The sequence below is a fragment of the Salvelinus namaycush genome, unplaced genomic scaffold (genome assembly GCF_016432855.1).
Source record: "Salvelinus namaycush isolate Seneca unplaced genomic scaffold, SaNama_1.0 Scaffold810, whole genome shotgun sequence".
Taxonomy (NCBI): Eukaryota; Metazoa; Chordata; class Actinopteri; order Salmoniformes; family Salmonidae; genus Salvelinus; species Salvelinus namaycush.
In genome coordinates, this window is record NW_024061543.1 from 89,832 (window position 1) to 106,560 (window position 16,729).

Here is a 16,729-nt window from a genome sequence, read left to right on the forward strand (position 1 = left end):
CTGATATCACGGCCCTTAGCCACCAACCTGTCCGCCGTTCTCTTCAACGTTCATGATGTGGACTTAGTGGTCAAGTTCCTCAGTGCTCCTTTCCTCTCCTTGCTTCTTTTGTAAGCTGTTCTCCACTGTTTACGCTTCTGATGCTGGTCTGTCTCACTTAATAAATCAATTATCTTTTCTTTTTCCCCCTGAATCAACATTCCTTTTCCATCTCTCCCTCTCAAAGTACTGTTCCCTTTTTACTGGGTCAGCACTGTGACGTGCTAGACACTGCCTTTGTCGTTCTGCTGCTGATGTGGGTGCCATCATTCCCTAGATGTTTCAATGGAATAACGTTAAATCAAAGATTCTTAGAATATATACATGTATACACTATAATCATTGAGTAATTTAGGATCCAGAGCAACTTAAAGGAACAACTGAAGAGTCTTGCCCAACTCTCCTACCACCAGGCTACCTGCCATAAAATTTATTTTCTGTTCACATGGAACACGTTACAGCATGTTTCATAAGTGAATATAAACAATATATAATGTATAATATATTCAATTATTAATTTGTTTAGATGCAATATTCATAAATAAAGTAAATAACTCAACCCTGTCACAGATTTACAACCCGTTACATGTAGACTGAGGGACAGAGCTAAATTGTGTAAATTTAATCAATAATCATGCATTTATTTGATAAAGATACTTTCTCAACAAAATAACACACATTTATGTTCGCATTAAATTATGTGCACATTTTAATATTAATTTCCCAAGTAAAAATGTATTGAAACGCCTGGGGGACATGAAACAATTCTTGGTGTCAGTTAAAAAAATATGATTTTGTAATAATAAAGTTTAAATTCATTCTATATTTATTTCAATTCATTATACTGGACATTTCAATTTATAATCAAAATCAGTCAGTGGGACTGAAATATTACCAGAGCTCAAGAATGACCCAAATACTGTTAGAATAGAAATTGTTTTCTCTGTCTGTTATTTTTTCACATCTAAATGTGGCCATACAACTCCCTTAAAGTGAAGGTAGCTAAATGTAACCACATGTAACATATGGATCTGCATTAGTATAGCATCACAAGTCCCAATGCAAAGTTACACCTCTCTTTTCTATTTTTAGAGTACATAAAACCGATCAGAATTCCAAAGAATGCCGAAGTCATGTCAGAATGTTTTTTTACAGGCTGTGAAGTAATATGGAGGACCCGGCTAGCCAGCCTATTCCCTACAATGTAAACTCTGACAGAAACATCTTCAAATAGATCACTTCAAATTAAACCAAATCGTGTGCACTCATGACTAGTGGTTTCAATAACATCTTCAGCCAACTTACAAGCAAATACTTTATGAATTGACGGTTACAGATAAGCTTGCAAGGTTGCTAGGCAACTAGCCTGCTAATGGTAGCCCTACCAGACCTACCTACTTCAGCTCTGCATGAGCTAGCTGTAATATACAGCTTTAATAGCAAATTGAGCCAAAGTTTTGTAAATACACAATGCCATCTAACCAGTTATCAAATCATGTTACATGCAGTTATGTTAGCCAGCCAGCTAACATTAGCTATTTTAACCTGCTAGCCTAGCCAGCTAACTAGCCTAGCTAGCCAACCACCACAGTAAGTAGTAAGTAGCAAGCGAGAGCCCAACATTGTTAACAACTCAAGACCAAGTAGCACAGGCAGGAGCCCACAGAACACAACTAAAACTAAACCAGCACATCAAAAGCGAAGAAAGCAGAGACTTACAGATTGACGGACCATCTGATGGTAAAAGAGTGGCTGAGTAACTGAAGCGAGAGAAGTGCTTCTGAGAGAGATGTCATTTCACCTGGCCAAGGGAGAGTCAGTGAGGCGGGTAATTAGGGTGACCACATGTCCGGACAGTCCCGCACAATCAAACAATCATGTCCTGCATTTTATCAACAAATTCAAACGCCACTAATTTAGAAAAAAAGGTTGATTTGTCCCGTAAAACAGTCTGACATTTCCGACCTGTCTCTTGCAGACACGTTGCACTTATGAAAATAGATACTTTATATCATAAGGATGTGATAGCCTTAGCCTACTGGTGATGTTAATGCAGTCACGTTACTCTTATGAAAATAGATACTGTATATCATAAGGATGTGATAGCCTTAGCCTACTGGTGATGTTAATGTAGTCACATTACTCTTATGAAAATAGATACTGTATATCATAAGGATGTGATAGCCTTAGCCTACTGGTGATGTTAATGTAGTCACATTACTCTTATGAAAATAGATACTGTATATCATAAGGTTGTGATAGCCTTAGCCTACTGGTGATGTTAATGCAGTCACGTTACTCTTATGAAAATAGATACTGTATATCATAAGGATGTGATAGCCTTAGCCTACTGGGGATGTTAATCCTTAAGAGTCTATTGAAGCACTTTGCGTCAATCTAAGTAACATAGTAAAAAAAAATCCCATCCAAATCCATCAGTTTAAGATAAAGACCTGTTTTGTTGCATGGGCTGCGTCTCAATCCATCACATCTGCAAATGTCGGCCTTCCGCCTGTGAGGTGGAAGGTGGTCGCTACAGCGGTTTTTGTCAGACCATAAGACATCCCAAATATCGGGTCTTCTCACGAAAAAATGTCTGCAGCATCCAAACCGTTTGAGCTACAAAATCAAATGGAAAAGGGGAGACTCACCAACATAACGGTGTTCTCTATGTTGCTCATCGGAACTCGTTTGAAGGTAACCTATACACACACATGGAAGTACGGAGGTAGTTTTGTGCCCCAAAAAATAAGGGGTTATGTAAAACAATCTATAAAATATTACCTGAGCTTTCTTATATCGCCTAGATATAGGACAGACACTTCAAAACTTATTCCTTAAAAAAAATATATATATATTTTTCCAGTTATCAACGTGTTTATCAATGCATTTCTATGGGCAATATTAGTAATGCCCAAATTCAATATTTGATTAAAATATATATATATACACTGCTCAAAAAAATAAAGGGAACACTTAAACAACACAATGTAACTCCAAGTCAATCACACTTCTGTGAAATCAAACTGTCCACTTAGGAAGCAACACTGATTGACAATAAATTTCACATGCTGTTGTGCAAATGGAATAGACAACAGGTGGAAATTATAGGCAATTAGCAAGACACCCCCAATAAAGGAGTGGTTCTGCAGGTGGTGATCACAGACCACTTCTCAGTTCCTATGATTCCTGGCTGATGTTTTGGTCACTTTTGAATGCTGGCGGTGCTTTCACTCTAGTGGTAGCATGAGACGGAGTCTACAACCCACACAAGTGGCTCAGGTAGTGCAGCTCATCCAGGATGGCACATCAATGCGAGCTGTGGCAAGAAGGTTTGCTGTGTCTGTCAGCGTAGTGTCCAGAGCATGGAGGCGCTACCAGGAGACAGGCCAGTACATCAGGAGATGTGGAGGAGGCCGTAGGAGGGCAACAACCCAGCAGCAGGACCGCTACCTCCGCCTTTGTGCAAGGAGGAGCAGGAGGAGCACTGCCAGAGCCCTGCAAAATGACCTCCAGCAGGCCACAAATGTGCATGTGTCTGCTCAAACGGTCAGAAACAGACTCCATGAGGGTGGTATGAGGGCCCGACGTCCACAGGTGGGGGTTGTGCTTACAGCCCAACACCGTGCAGGACATTTGGCATTTGCCAGAGAACACCAAAATTGGCAAATTTGCCACTGGCGCCCTGAGCTCTTCACAGATGAAAGCAGGTTCACACTGATCACGTGACAGACGTGACAGAGTCTGGAGACGCCGTGGAGAACGTTCTGCTGCCTGCAACATCCTCCAGCATGACCGGTTTGGCGGTGGGTCAGTCATGGTGTGGGGTGGCATTTCTTTGGGGGGCCGCACAGCCCTCTATGTGCTCGCCAGAGGTAGCCTGACTGCCATTAGGTACCGAGATGAGATCCTCAGACCCCTTGTGAGACCATATGCTGGTGCGGTTGGCCCTGGGTTCCTCCTAATGCAAGACAATGCTAGACCTCATGTGGCTAGAGTGTGTCAGCAGTTCCTGCAAGAGGAAGGCGTTGATGCTATGGACTGGCCCGCCCGTTCCCCAGACCTGAATCCAATTGAGCACATCTGGGACATCATGTCTTGCTCCATCCACCAACGCCATGTTGCACCACAGACTGTCCAGGAGTTGGCGGATGCCTTAGTCCAGGTCTGGGAGGAGATCCCTCAGGAGACCATCCGCCACCTCATCAGGAGCATGCCCAGGCGTTGTAGGGAGGTCATACAGGCACGTGGAGGCCACACACACTACTGAGCCTCATTTTGACTTGTTTTAAGGACATTACATCAAAGTTGGATCAGCCTGTAGTGTGGTTTTCCACTTTAATTTTGAGTGTGACTCCAAATCCAGCCCTCCATGGGTTGATAAATTTGATTTCCATTGATAATTTTTGTTTGATTTTGTTGTCAGCACATTCAACTATGTAAAGAAAAAAGTATTTAATAAGAATATTTCATTCATTCAGATCTAGGATGTGTTATTTTAGTGTTCCCTTTATTTTTTTGAGCAGTGTATATATATATATATATATATAGTATCAGTCAAAAGTTTGGACACACCTACTCATTGCAGGATTTTTCTTTATTTTAACTTTTTTCTACATTGCCAAGAGTGTGCAAAGCTGTCATCCACTCAAATGGTGGTTACTTTGAAGAATCTCAAACATAAACTATATTTATATTTGTTTAACACTTTTTTGGTTAATACATGATTCCATATATGTTATTTCATAGTTTTGATGTCTTCACTATTATTCTACAACGCAGAAAATAGTAAAAATAATGAAAATCTCTGGAATGAGTAGGTGTGTCCAAACTTTTGACTGGTACTGTATATATATAAACACATATATTTTATATACCTAAAGGGGTCCTAGAATTAAAAATCAAACAGCTAAATAATCCACGGTATGGCCATCTTAAAACAATTCCAACCAATAAAATACAGCTAAATTTGGAGAGGACAGCATTCGAAAAGTATTCAGACGCCTTGACTTTTTCCAATTTTTGTTAAGTTACAGCCTCAAATTCTGTTACGCTGAAAAACATCCTCACAGCATGATTCTGCAACCACCATGCTTCACCGTAGGGAGGGTGCCAGGTTTCCTCCAGACGTCACGCTTGGCATTCAGGCCATTGTTCAATCTTGATTTCATCAGACCAGAGAATCTTGTTTCTCATGGTATGAGAATCTTTTGGTTGCCTTTTGGCAAACTCTAAGTGAGCTGTCATGTGCCTTTTACTGAGGAGTGGCTTCCGTCTGGCCACTCTACCATAAAGGCCAGACTGGCAGAGTGCTGCAGAGGTGGTTGTCCTTCTTGAAGGTTCTCCCATCTCCACAGATATGACCAGCCTTTCAAAGCACTTCATGGCTACACACTAGTGCTATGGGTCGGTAGTCATTTAGGTAGGTTACCTTGGTGTTCTTTGGGCACAGGGACTATGGTGGTCTGCTTGAAACATGTTGGTATTACAGACTCAGACAGGGAGAGGTTGAACATGTCAGTGAAGACACTTGATAGTTGGTCAGCGCATGCTCGGAGTACACGTCCTGGTAATCCGTCTGGCCCTGCGTTGTTATCTAAGGACCCATGCCAAACCTTTTCAGTCTCCTGAGGGGGAATAGGTTTTGTCGTGCCCTCTTTATATAGCCTAATTATTTTTCACTCTGGAAGCCACGGTAAACAGTGGTTGTAGTGCACTGCTGCCACCACCAGGCCTGGAGTCCATTTTGACTTTGTTGATAGCGAGCTGTGTTAGCTAGCTGTGCGGATAAAGACGTAGCAGCTAGCTAACTGGCTACCGATCAACCTAGTGTGTATTGAACATTCATATTGGACTGTAGCAGCTAGCTAACTGGCTACCGATCAACCTAGTGTGTGTATTGAACATTCATATTGGACTGTAGCAGCTAGCTAACTGGCTAGCGATCAACCTATTGTGTGTATTGAACATTCATATTGGACAACCTTACCTATATAGTAGCACCACCAACCATCAGCCCATTAATAATCCTATTCATTTCAAGCCACCTAAGATGTCACCATACTGTTATTTTAAAGCCCCACTATGTAAGACATAAATCATCAGAGTGGGCCTCCAACTTAAATGTAAACAATGGAGCAAATGCATTACATGTGAATATCACTTGATTATCAGAGGGATGTATTATGACATCAGATAGAACTACTCAGACATTCCAAATCAGGCTTCATCCATATCATGAAGGTGGATATTGATCCAACCATTTCCAAAGTAATGACCGGGCTGATGGAAACAGGCTATGCCTGTACACTTTTATAAATGCAGACAGACGATTTGTTATTTCGTTTGACATGGTGGGGTCTTTTTGTGTCATTAAAAATGTATGAACGAGAAATCCTTTATGTGCAAATATTGATTTAATAACGATCATATCTCAGTTAACTTGGAGTCACGTGATGATATGTTGTGTGGTCCTCCCTCTACGACTTGGGAACCCATGTAGTTTATTAGGCTACAGATGAAATAAGTTATGAACTTCACAGGGTGGTGAAACTGCATGTGATGAGCTTGATGCTCCTTTCCAATACATTTTGTTGGTCTTCTTCTGGTGACATGATGATTGATGCTTGGTTGCCATTTGACAAATAAAATAATATCGCTCTCATCCATAATAATCTCATCATGTAGGTAGCCTACCAGCACTGTATATGTGTGCTGCAGGCTACAGTGCACGGTACAAGAGCACGTTTTCTATTTCACACAAGTTTTTAAAACCATCAGTGGAGTTGAAAATGTGATGGAAACCAATTTAACTTGTATTTTTCATTCGGTACATGGGAATTTAACAACAAACGTTATTTTTCTTGTGCACTACGTCATAACGCAAAGCCTTTTATCCACAATAAGTCTGGTTGATGCAAACATTTCTGATGGGAAAATGTGTATATTGTTTTATGCAGATTTGAGAATATTCACATGGAAATCTGGCACAAATTACATGGAAACTTAGCTACTAAGGTGGATATTGATCCAACACCTGCCACGTATTCAAACCAGCCCACTGGGCACAGACGTCAGTTCAACATCTAGTTTCTATTTACATTTCTTTGAGTTGTCAACTAAAGTGAATTCAACATGAAATCAACACAAAATGTCACCTGTCACTGGATTTAGGTTGCCAGTTCGGTGAAAAATTAAAAATACCTGATGTTCATGGCTTTTTACAAATCCAATCAGTTTCCCACATTGATCAAACATCATCACATTGATTTGTTTTGTTGAAATGACATGGAAACAAAGTTTATTCAACCAGTGGGAGGTTTGTAAATGCCCCCAGGAAAGTAAAACAAAGAACTCTTTATTGAGACAATGATAAACAGCAATCCGTGGGAGAGTTGTGGTGGATATTATAAAATAAGGATCTGCTGGAGTGCAAGTCAAACCAAGATTCTTTATTTCTGAGCTCAGAGAGAATAACAGTTACACAGCGCAGTGTAGACAGTCTGAATTCCTGAAGCATTGGGTGATGGGCACATATCTTTATAGTTTCCTGTTCCTGGGAGGGACTTTATTCATACAAGGACACAGGTGCAGCTGGTTTGCAACACAGGATGATACTCCCAGGAACAGGAGATTATAATAGGTCAGTTTCACAAGGTTAGTCTGTGGTGGTTAATTTCTGTATTACCAAATGAGGAGAGACAAACTTCACACACCAATCAGTTATACTTAAACTACATCTTTAATAATAAGATCTTTGCAATGACTTTCAACAATTCACTATTTCGAATGAACCGTTGAGAGTGGCAACACAATGGCTACTGAGATCTTTTATAGCAAAGATCCACCCCCTAGTCGACATAACAAACCACAGATATTAGGAACAGTTCACAAAGTGAGATTTTATAATGAGAAAGGAGTATCCCGTAGCCAGATAGCATTCGCTATAAATTATCGTTCAGTTTGGTTCATAACAAAAACACCAACTCATCCAATGGCATAACTCAATTGTCAACTCTAGATACCCCCATCTCAAGTAAAACCCCTTCTTGACCCCACTCCTGGACACGCTCACTGAGGGGAGTGAGCCTCTAGGTCATACCCCCAATGCGAAAGGAGGGAGTGACTTGCGCATAGACATTGTGGAAACCAGTAATTGGTTCCCCATTAATCACACCATCCCTTCACATAGTTTAACAGATACATTCACATATGAAGACAATGTTCCCTCCTGTCCTCTTCCCTTCCTGATATTCTGCATAGCACCAGGGACATGTGAAAGACAAGCCTGACCTCTCCCCTCTCTGGGCCCAAGGTGACTGAGCCCCAACTGAGGGAAGAAGTGCAACTGCCAACACCAGAGTCCGAAGGGATACATTCTAATAACAAGTATATCACATCAGCATATTATGCAGATAAGACATCTTAATTATCTATGTTACCCAACTAATTCCGATTCATCCACCACAAGTCACATACTCAGATATGTGGACACATACAATTAACATTTTGCATTACAGAGTCTGTGAACATTTTCATTTCATTAAATCATCAGTGGGCCAACATTGCAAATGTAAACAATGGAACAAATGCATCACATCCAAATATCACTTGATTATCTGCAGTGCTGGAGGAATGACACACAGATAAACACACACACAGTGTCAGAGTTTAAAAAAGGACCATTTAAAACAGAAGGAATCTGACCTACTCTATATTCAAACTCCATATTCAATTCATGTTTTCTAATAAAAACATACAAATATATGTTTTAGTATACTTTGTACAATTCAAGTTCATATGGTAAAAACAGGTAATCATTATCAGTCAACAATATAAGACAGCAAGTCCCCTGTGTGTATTCTCTCATGCCATTTCAGCTCCCCCGGCTGGTTGAAACACTTTCCACACTGGGAGCAGTGGTAAGGCTTCTCCCTTGTGTGTATTCTCTCATGCCATTTCAGCTCCCCCGGCTCGTCAAAACCCTTTCCGCACTGCGAGCAGTGGTAAGGCTTCTCCCCTGTGTGTATTCTCTCATGCCGTTTCAGATCCGCGGGCCATTTGAAACAGTTTCCACACTGGGAGCAATGGTAAGGCTTCTCCCCTGTGTGCATTCTCTCATGCCATTTCAGCTCCCCTGGCTGGTTGAAACACTTTCCACACTGGGAGCAGTGGTAAGCCTTCTCCCTTGTGTGTATTCTCTCGTGTCTATTCAGGTTCCCTAAATCGTTAAAACTCATTCCACACTGGGAGCAGTGGTAAGACTTCTCCCCTGTGTGTATTCTCTCGTGTCTATTCAGGTTCCCTAAATCGTTAAAACTATTTCCACACTGTCTTTGGCTTCTCCCCTGTGTGTATTCTCTCATGTTCATTCAGGTTTCCTTTCTGGTTAAACCGCTTTCCACACTGGGAGCAGTGGTAAGCCTTCTCCCCTGTGTGTATTCTCTCATGCCGTTTCAGCTCCCCTTTCTGGTTAAACCGCTTTCCACACTGGGAGCAGTGGTAAGGCTTCTCCCCTGTGTGTATTCTCTCATGCCGTTTCAGCTCCCCTGACTGGTTAAAACACTTTCCACACTGGGAGCAGTGGTAAGGCTTCTCCCCTGTGTGTATTCTCTCATGTTCATTCAGATGACCTTTCTGGTTAAACCGCTTTCCACACTGGGAGCAGTGGTAAGGCTTCTCCCCTGTGTGTATTCTCTCGTGTCGTTCCAGGTCCCCTGACAGTTCAAAACACTTTCCACACTGGGAGCAGTGGTAAGGCTTCTCCCCTGTGTGTATTCTCTTGTGTTGTTTCAGGTCCCATAATCGGTTACATCCCTTTCCACAGTGGGAGCACTGGTGTCGTCTTGCTGGTTTGGACATCCCTGGCTCTGGTTCCTCTGAGTCTGGTCTTTCTCCTGCCAAAGACAGTGTGTTTAAAAAAAAATAGAGACCTGAATGAGAGCTCCACATGATAAATCAACCTTGCTATGAGGGCAAATCCTAATCAGATCCCTCAATAACCTGAGGCCAGTTTTAACAATCTTAGTGTGATTTTAAAATAAATGTAGAGCTTCCTGGTAATTACTGATATGTTTACATTACTTATTTTACTCATCCTGTTTTACCAGTCCGAACACAAAAAACTAAACAGTTCTAGGACACAGACGTCGCTGGATTCCAATTGAGCAGGTGGTTCTAAATATATAACTTTCATAGCTGTATGATACAGAATGCGACCTACACACTTCCTTAACCTGTCTAGGACAGGGGTTCCTCTAGCGCCACTCCTCCCACATTCCACTGAAAAGGCAGAGCGCGAAATTCAAAAAATATATTTTTTTAATATTTAACTTTCACACATTAACAAGTCCAATACAGCTAATGAAAGATAAACATCTTGTGAATCCAGCCAACATGTCCGATTTTTTAAATGTTTTACAGCGAAAACACCACGTATATTTATGTTAGCTCACCACCAAATACAAATATAAAAGCACAGACATTTTTCAGAGACCAAATTGAAATACCTAAATACTCATCATAAAACATTTATGAAAAATACATGGTGTACAGCAAATTAAAGACAAACATCTTGTGAATCCAGCCAATATTTCCGATTCTTTAAGTGTTTTACAGCGAAAACACAATATAGCATTATATTAGCTTACCACAATAGCCAGAAACACAAGACATTTACCAGCAGCAAAAGCTAGCGATCGTAACAAACCAGCAAAAGATATATAATTTTTGACTAACCTCGACAAGCTTCATCAGATGACAGTCCTATAACATCAGGTTATACATACACTTATGTTTTGTTCGAAAATGTGCATATTTAGAGCTGAAATCAGTGGTTATACATTGTGCTAACGTAGCATCTTTTTCCCAGAAAGTCCGGATATTTTTAGGACACTCACCTATTCTGACCAAATAACTATTCATAAACGTTACTAAAAAATACATGTTGTATAGGAAATTATAGATACACTAGTTCTTAATGCAATCGCCGTGTTAGAATTCTAAAAATAACTTCATTACGACATCCAGCTTACGTTATGGCGAGAGAGTGCCCAAAATCTGGGCGCAAACTAATAGTACACATGTACGACAGATATATGAAATAGCATCATAAAATGGGTCCTACTTTTGATGATCTTCCATCAGAATGTTGTACAATGGGTCCTTTGTCGGGAACAATCGTTGTTTGGTTTTAGAATGTCCTCTTCTGCAGTCAATTAGCACGGAAAGCTAGCAAAGTGGCGCGAAGCTCTCCTTCGTGAACAAACGCAGACAAAGCAACACGCCTAACGTCCCGAAAAAATTTCAATAATCTAATAAAACTATATTGAAAAAACATACTTTACGATGATATTGTCACATTTATCAAATAAAATCAAAGCCGGAGATATTAGTCGTCTATAACGACAGCTTTTCAGAAGGCAATACCAGGTCCCTTCTCGCGCGCTCCAGAAAACAGGAAACTGGTGTCACGTCATGACAAGAGCTTTTATTCGACCTCAGATCAAGTTATACACTCCATTTCTTCTCTCACTGCCTGTTGACATCTAGTGGAAGGCGTATGAAGTGCATGTATACTAATATATATCAAGCACATTTATAGGCAGGCCCTAGAACAGAGCCTCGATTTGAGATTTTTCACTTTCTGACAGGAAGTTTGCTGCAAAATGAGTTCTGTTTTACTCACAGATATAATTCAAACGGTTTTAGAAACTTGAGTGTTTTCTATCCAATAGTAATAATAATATGCATATTGTACGAGCAAGAATAGAGTACGAGGCCGTTTAAATTGGGCACGACTTTTCCCCAAAGTGTAAATAGCGCCCTCTATCCTCAACAGGTTAAACATAAAATAAGTAAAGAAGTAATTTTGTGTGGAAGTCTAAAACTTGTTTTTACGTCGAAGACACAAAGCACATCAAAAAAATCTCCCCGTTGTCTAAAGTGTTCGACACCTGCTGTTTAAATGGCCCAATTTCTTATTTAGACGTTCACAGGTTTTCAACATGTTGACTATCGCTGAAGTCATATATTGAGTAAAGTAAAAAATAAGTTGAAATATTTTTCCTAAAACTGATAGTTACTACAATAAACAAAAATATAATTGCAACATGTAAAGTGTTGGATGTTTCATGAGCTAAAAAAAAAGATTGCAGAATTTTTTACATCCCTGTTAGTTAACATTTATTCTTTGCCAAGATAATTCATCCACCTGACAGGTGTGGCATATCAAGAAGCTGACTGAACAGCATGATCATTACACAGGTGCACCTTGTGCTGGGGACAATAAAAGGCCACTCTAAAATGTGCAGTTTTATCACAACACAATGCCACAGATGTCTCAAGTTTTGAGGGAGTGTGCAATTGGTATGCTGACTGCAGGAATATCCACTGGAGCTGTTACCAGATAATTGAATGTTAAATTCTCTACCAGAAGCCGCCTCCAACGTCGTTTTAGAGAATTTGGCAGTACATCCAACTGGCCTCACAACCACAGACCACATATAACGCCGCCAGCCAAGGACCTCCACATCGTCTGAGACCAGCCACCCGACTTGTATTTCTCTTTGTAATGAAGCCCTTTTGTGGGGAAAACCTCATTCTGATTGGCTGGGCCTGGCTCCGCAATGGGTGGGCGTATGCCCTCCAGGGCCCACCAATGGCTGCGCCCCTGCCCAGTCATGTAAAGTCCATAGATTAGTGCCTAATGTATTTATTTACAATGACTGACTTATATGAACTGTAAATCGTTGAAATTGTTGTTTATATTTTGGTTCAGTATACACACACGTGCATTCGTTAAGTATTCAGACCCCTTCACCTTTTCCAAATGTTGTTATATTTCAGCATTATTCTAAAATTGATTCAATTGTTTTCCCCCCCAATGTAAACAATGGAGCAAATGCATCACATCCAAATATCACTGTACTATCTGTAGTGCTGGAGGAATGACACACCCAGATAAACACACACACAGTCAGAGTTTAAAAAAGGACCATTTAAACACATGGAATCTGATCTACTCTATATTCAAACTGACAGACTCCATATTCACTTCATGTTTTCTCGTAAAAACATACAAATATATGTTTAAGACTACTTTGTACAATTCAATATGGTATAAACAAGTAAACACATTCTCAGTCAACAATATAAGACAATTGGAGCACTGTGTATGTTCTCTAATGAATTTTAAGTCAATGTGATGTGAAACATGAATTTACACACGAGGAGAAGTAATTATTCTCCCGTGTGGATTCTCACATGACGTTTAAGTGACCGTGATGAGTAATATGTCTTCCCACAGTCTGAGCATTTGCAAGGGTTCTCCCCTGTGTGCAGTCTCATGTGTTCTTTCAGCTTTTCTGAATGGTTAAAACGCTTTCCGCAGTGGGAGCAGCGGTAAGGCTTTTCCCCTGTGTGTATTCGCTTATGAGCGTTCAGCTTTCCTGACTCTCTGAAACTCTTTCCACAATGGGAGCAGTGGTAAGGCTTCTCCCCTGTGTGTATTCGCTCATGAGATTTCATGTTTCCTAACTTGTTAAAACTCTTTCCACACTGGGCGCAATGGTGTGGCTTCGCTCCTGTGTGTATCCTCTCATGTCTTTTCAGGCTTCCTAATTTGGTAAACCTAGTTCCACACTGGGAGCAGTGGTAAGGCAACTCCCCTGTGTGTATTCGCTCATGAGCTTTCAGGCTTCCTAACTGGTTAAAACTCTTTCCACATTGGGAGCAGAGGTGTCGTCTTGCTGGTTTGGACATCTTTGGTTCCTCGAAGTTTGGTTTTCCTCCTGCCAAAGACAGTGTTTATTTAAAGAGAGACCTGAATGAAACCTCTTCATGATAATGCTGCCTTGTATGAGGTGTCATGACCGTACCGATTATCTCTCACCCCCAACTTAGGAGAGCTCTAGGGGTATGAAGATGTGGGGGGTTTTTGACCCCTCACACCCATTGTAAATCTTAGGCAACAGACAAAATTCTTTTGTCCTCTCACTATGGAGAACCGGCCTCAGAACATTAAACATGGAATAAATGGACTTTGGAACAATGGTTTCCGTCAGCCACAATGGTGGTAATGACGATAGATGGAATATGAAAATTTATGTAATTTTTGTTTTGTTATTAAAGGTTAAAGGACGACGTCATTATGAAAACATTGTAACTTTAAGAGTTTTCCTAGTATATGCTTGATGTTTATACATTGTACGTTGTGTGGAAAATGTTCAAATCAAAGAGAATGTTTTGGTAAAGATGAAATGTGAAGTTAGTTGTCTAAAATTGGATTTGAGTAAAATCTAGACCTTGCCTCATAACTTGGTAGGCCCAGAGAATTGCCCTAAAGGCGGTTACGCCCACATCTGACCCGAGGGTATAAGACATGTGAGTTAAGAATTAACATATCAGACTAAGTGACCCGAGCTGCAGCAAAGGTCTGAGTAGTCAACGAACCCAAAACACAACACGAGGTTGAAGACAAAGGAATCCTTTTCTTCTCATGCTATGGATGAATAGCTGCATCTAAGCGGGTGAATTCAAGCCGGACCACCCGGTCTCCACCCCCCATCGAATCGTGGTATCTACACTGTTTTCATTCCTACGCTGTGAGCCCTGAGCTACAGGGCTGGCTGTCCTCAGAAGAACCCTTTCAGAACAAGGGTGAGGAATCAGACCACTAAGCAAAAAGGACACTGACATCGTGAGGACAACCAGAGAGTTGCACCCGAGAAGTGCGTCATTTCTTGAAGCCTAAACGGCCCATGCGGACAGACCCACAGCGGAGACCTTCAACACGTAATTACATCATTATATTCTGACCCATAAGAGCGGCAGTTCGGGGCAAGGCTAGGGTTCAAATAAGCATAGCTGACAAATGCACCCAAATGTATATTTCTCTCGTGTACTTTCTCTTTTTCTCTCTTTTAAATCCCCATTTTGTGTAACACGCGTCAGAGTGTGTTGGCCCGTTGTACTAAGTTCTAATCAACAGCCTAGACTGTGTTTTTGTTTATGCGTATATTCTATTATCATTTTAGCTTTCTAGTAAATAAATAGTCAACTAAAATTGGTGTGGTACGAACTCATTGGTGGGACTCGGGTTTGTGCAGATTCCCAGGTTATGCGATGTTCAGAATGAGACTGTAGAGGAAATTGATTAATTAGCGACTGTTGTCAAATCGATATTCTGATATTCTTTGAGGTAATTTGGGAAATAGAAACTCAATAAAACTAATTTTCCCATGGTGCCCAGGTTAATGAGTTAATAATTGTCTGATTCATTTAATCACGCAATTATAAACCGTTAATCATTCGATGAGCAGCAGTCGTCACATTAACTAATACAACGTCACGACATATTGGCACCCCGTGGGAGGCATTGAAGATAAAACTATGGCCGCACTTTTGGGTTAATTCCATACCAATTGTGTAGCAAGATACATATATACCATTAATAGCTATAGGCAGGACTGGTGTTGGAGAAGCGTGTGTGTGTCGTTCCATTTCACCCAGATACTGGTCGGGAGAGAACCACCCCTGTGGTACATCTGACGAATGTCAGTGTGTCGGAGGGTCTACTGAATGCTACGTGCTAGGGCATATGTACCAGCCGATGTAGACATTCTGAGAATAATACTAGTGGACCAACTAGTAGGTCGCTTTCAGGAGTGATCTGACTCGGTCATAAGCAATTCCTAGAGCAGAGGACATATGAGCCAGCCATTACGGAAATTTGAGTAGATATATTCGTTTGACCGAAGCCATTATCTTTCTACCTCTCGCATTTGGTAACGTGAAGAGTTTAAGGGTTGAACGTGAGACGTCACCTAGTAAACCCGTTCCCTTGTTGGGGGGAACTTCCCTTGCGCGGCGAAGTGGAAGGAAAGCTAAGCATTGCGCCAGATCAGCCATTTTTGTTTTCCCCTTTGTTCATAGTGAATTCCCGCGCCGGGCGGGAATCATGTGAGATCTCAGCTTGCGCTATCAGTAACCTCTGGCGAAGAATCGGCAGTCATTTTTCATTAAATAATTCAGGTCACGCTGTAGGATATCAATCCAGTCTCAACTGATTGGATATCATTGTCTCATTAAATTTAATACATACATTAAATTGCTACACTACCTTTCCAGGTTGGTTATTGGAATAATACACACACTAATGTCTTCTAACCAATGAGATGGTTAAACTTTTCCACATTAACTTAGATATAACAACTATTTCAGGTTAATTAAAGCTAATACCTTTAGCATATACAGGGTTGACAAATCATTCAAATTGATTAATAGATTAAATCCGTTTTACCAGTTCAATGGTGTTTAGGGAGACCTTTTAACAGCATTGTGAAATTCCACCTTCACTGATACCTTGGCGATTTTAGCTTGTGTTAATAGAGACCTCCGGTGGTGAAGAATCGGCAATAATTACTTTAAAATAATTCAGGTTACGCTGTATGATATCAAACCAGTCTCAACTGATTGGATATTATTGTCTCATTCAATTTAATACATACATTAAATTGATACACTACCTTTCCAGGTTGGTTATTGGAATAATACACAAACTAATGTCTTCTAACCAATGAGACATCGTTAAACTTTTCAACGTTAACTTAGCGATAGCAACTCTTTCAGGTGAATTAAAGTTAAAATTCCCAAATAGCCTATACAGGTTAGATTTATCATTAAAACCGAT

At 40.6% G+C, this 16,729-nt stretch overlaps 1 protein-coding gene across 1 annotated transcript; it reads right to left on the reverse strand.

The window, feature by feature from the left end:
* Positions 1–8,891: 8,891 nt before the first annotated feature.
* Positions 8,892–13,919, reverse strand: LOC120042926 (zinc finger protein 135-like; the record flags this gene model as incomplete). Its single annotated transcript, XM_038987688.1, has 3 exons — positions 13,305–13,919; positions 9,370–9,827; positions 8,892–9,302 (listed from the first exon to the last, which is right to left on the reverse strand). Coding segments are annotated over exons 1-3 (1,365 nt in total), but the record flags the coding sequence as incomplete, so codon positions are not given.
* Between the last annotated feature and the right edge of the window lie 2,810 nt (positions 13,920–16,729).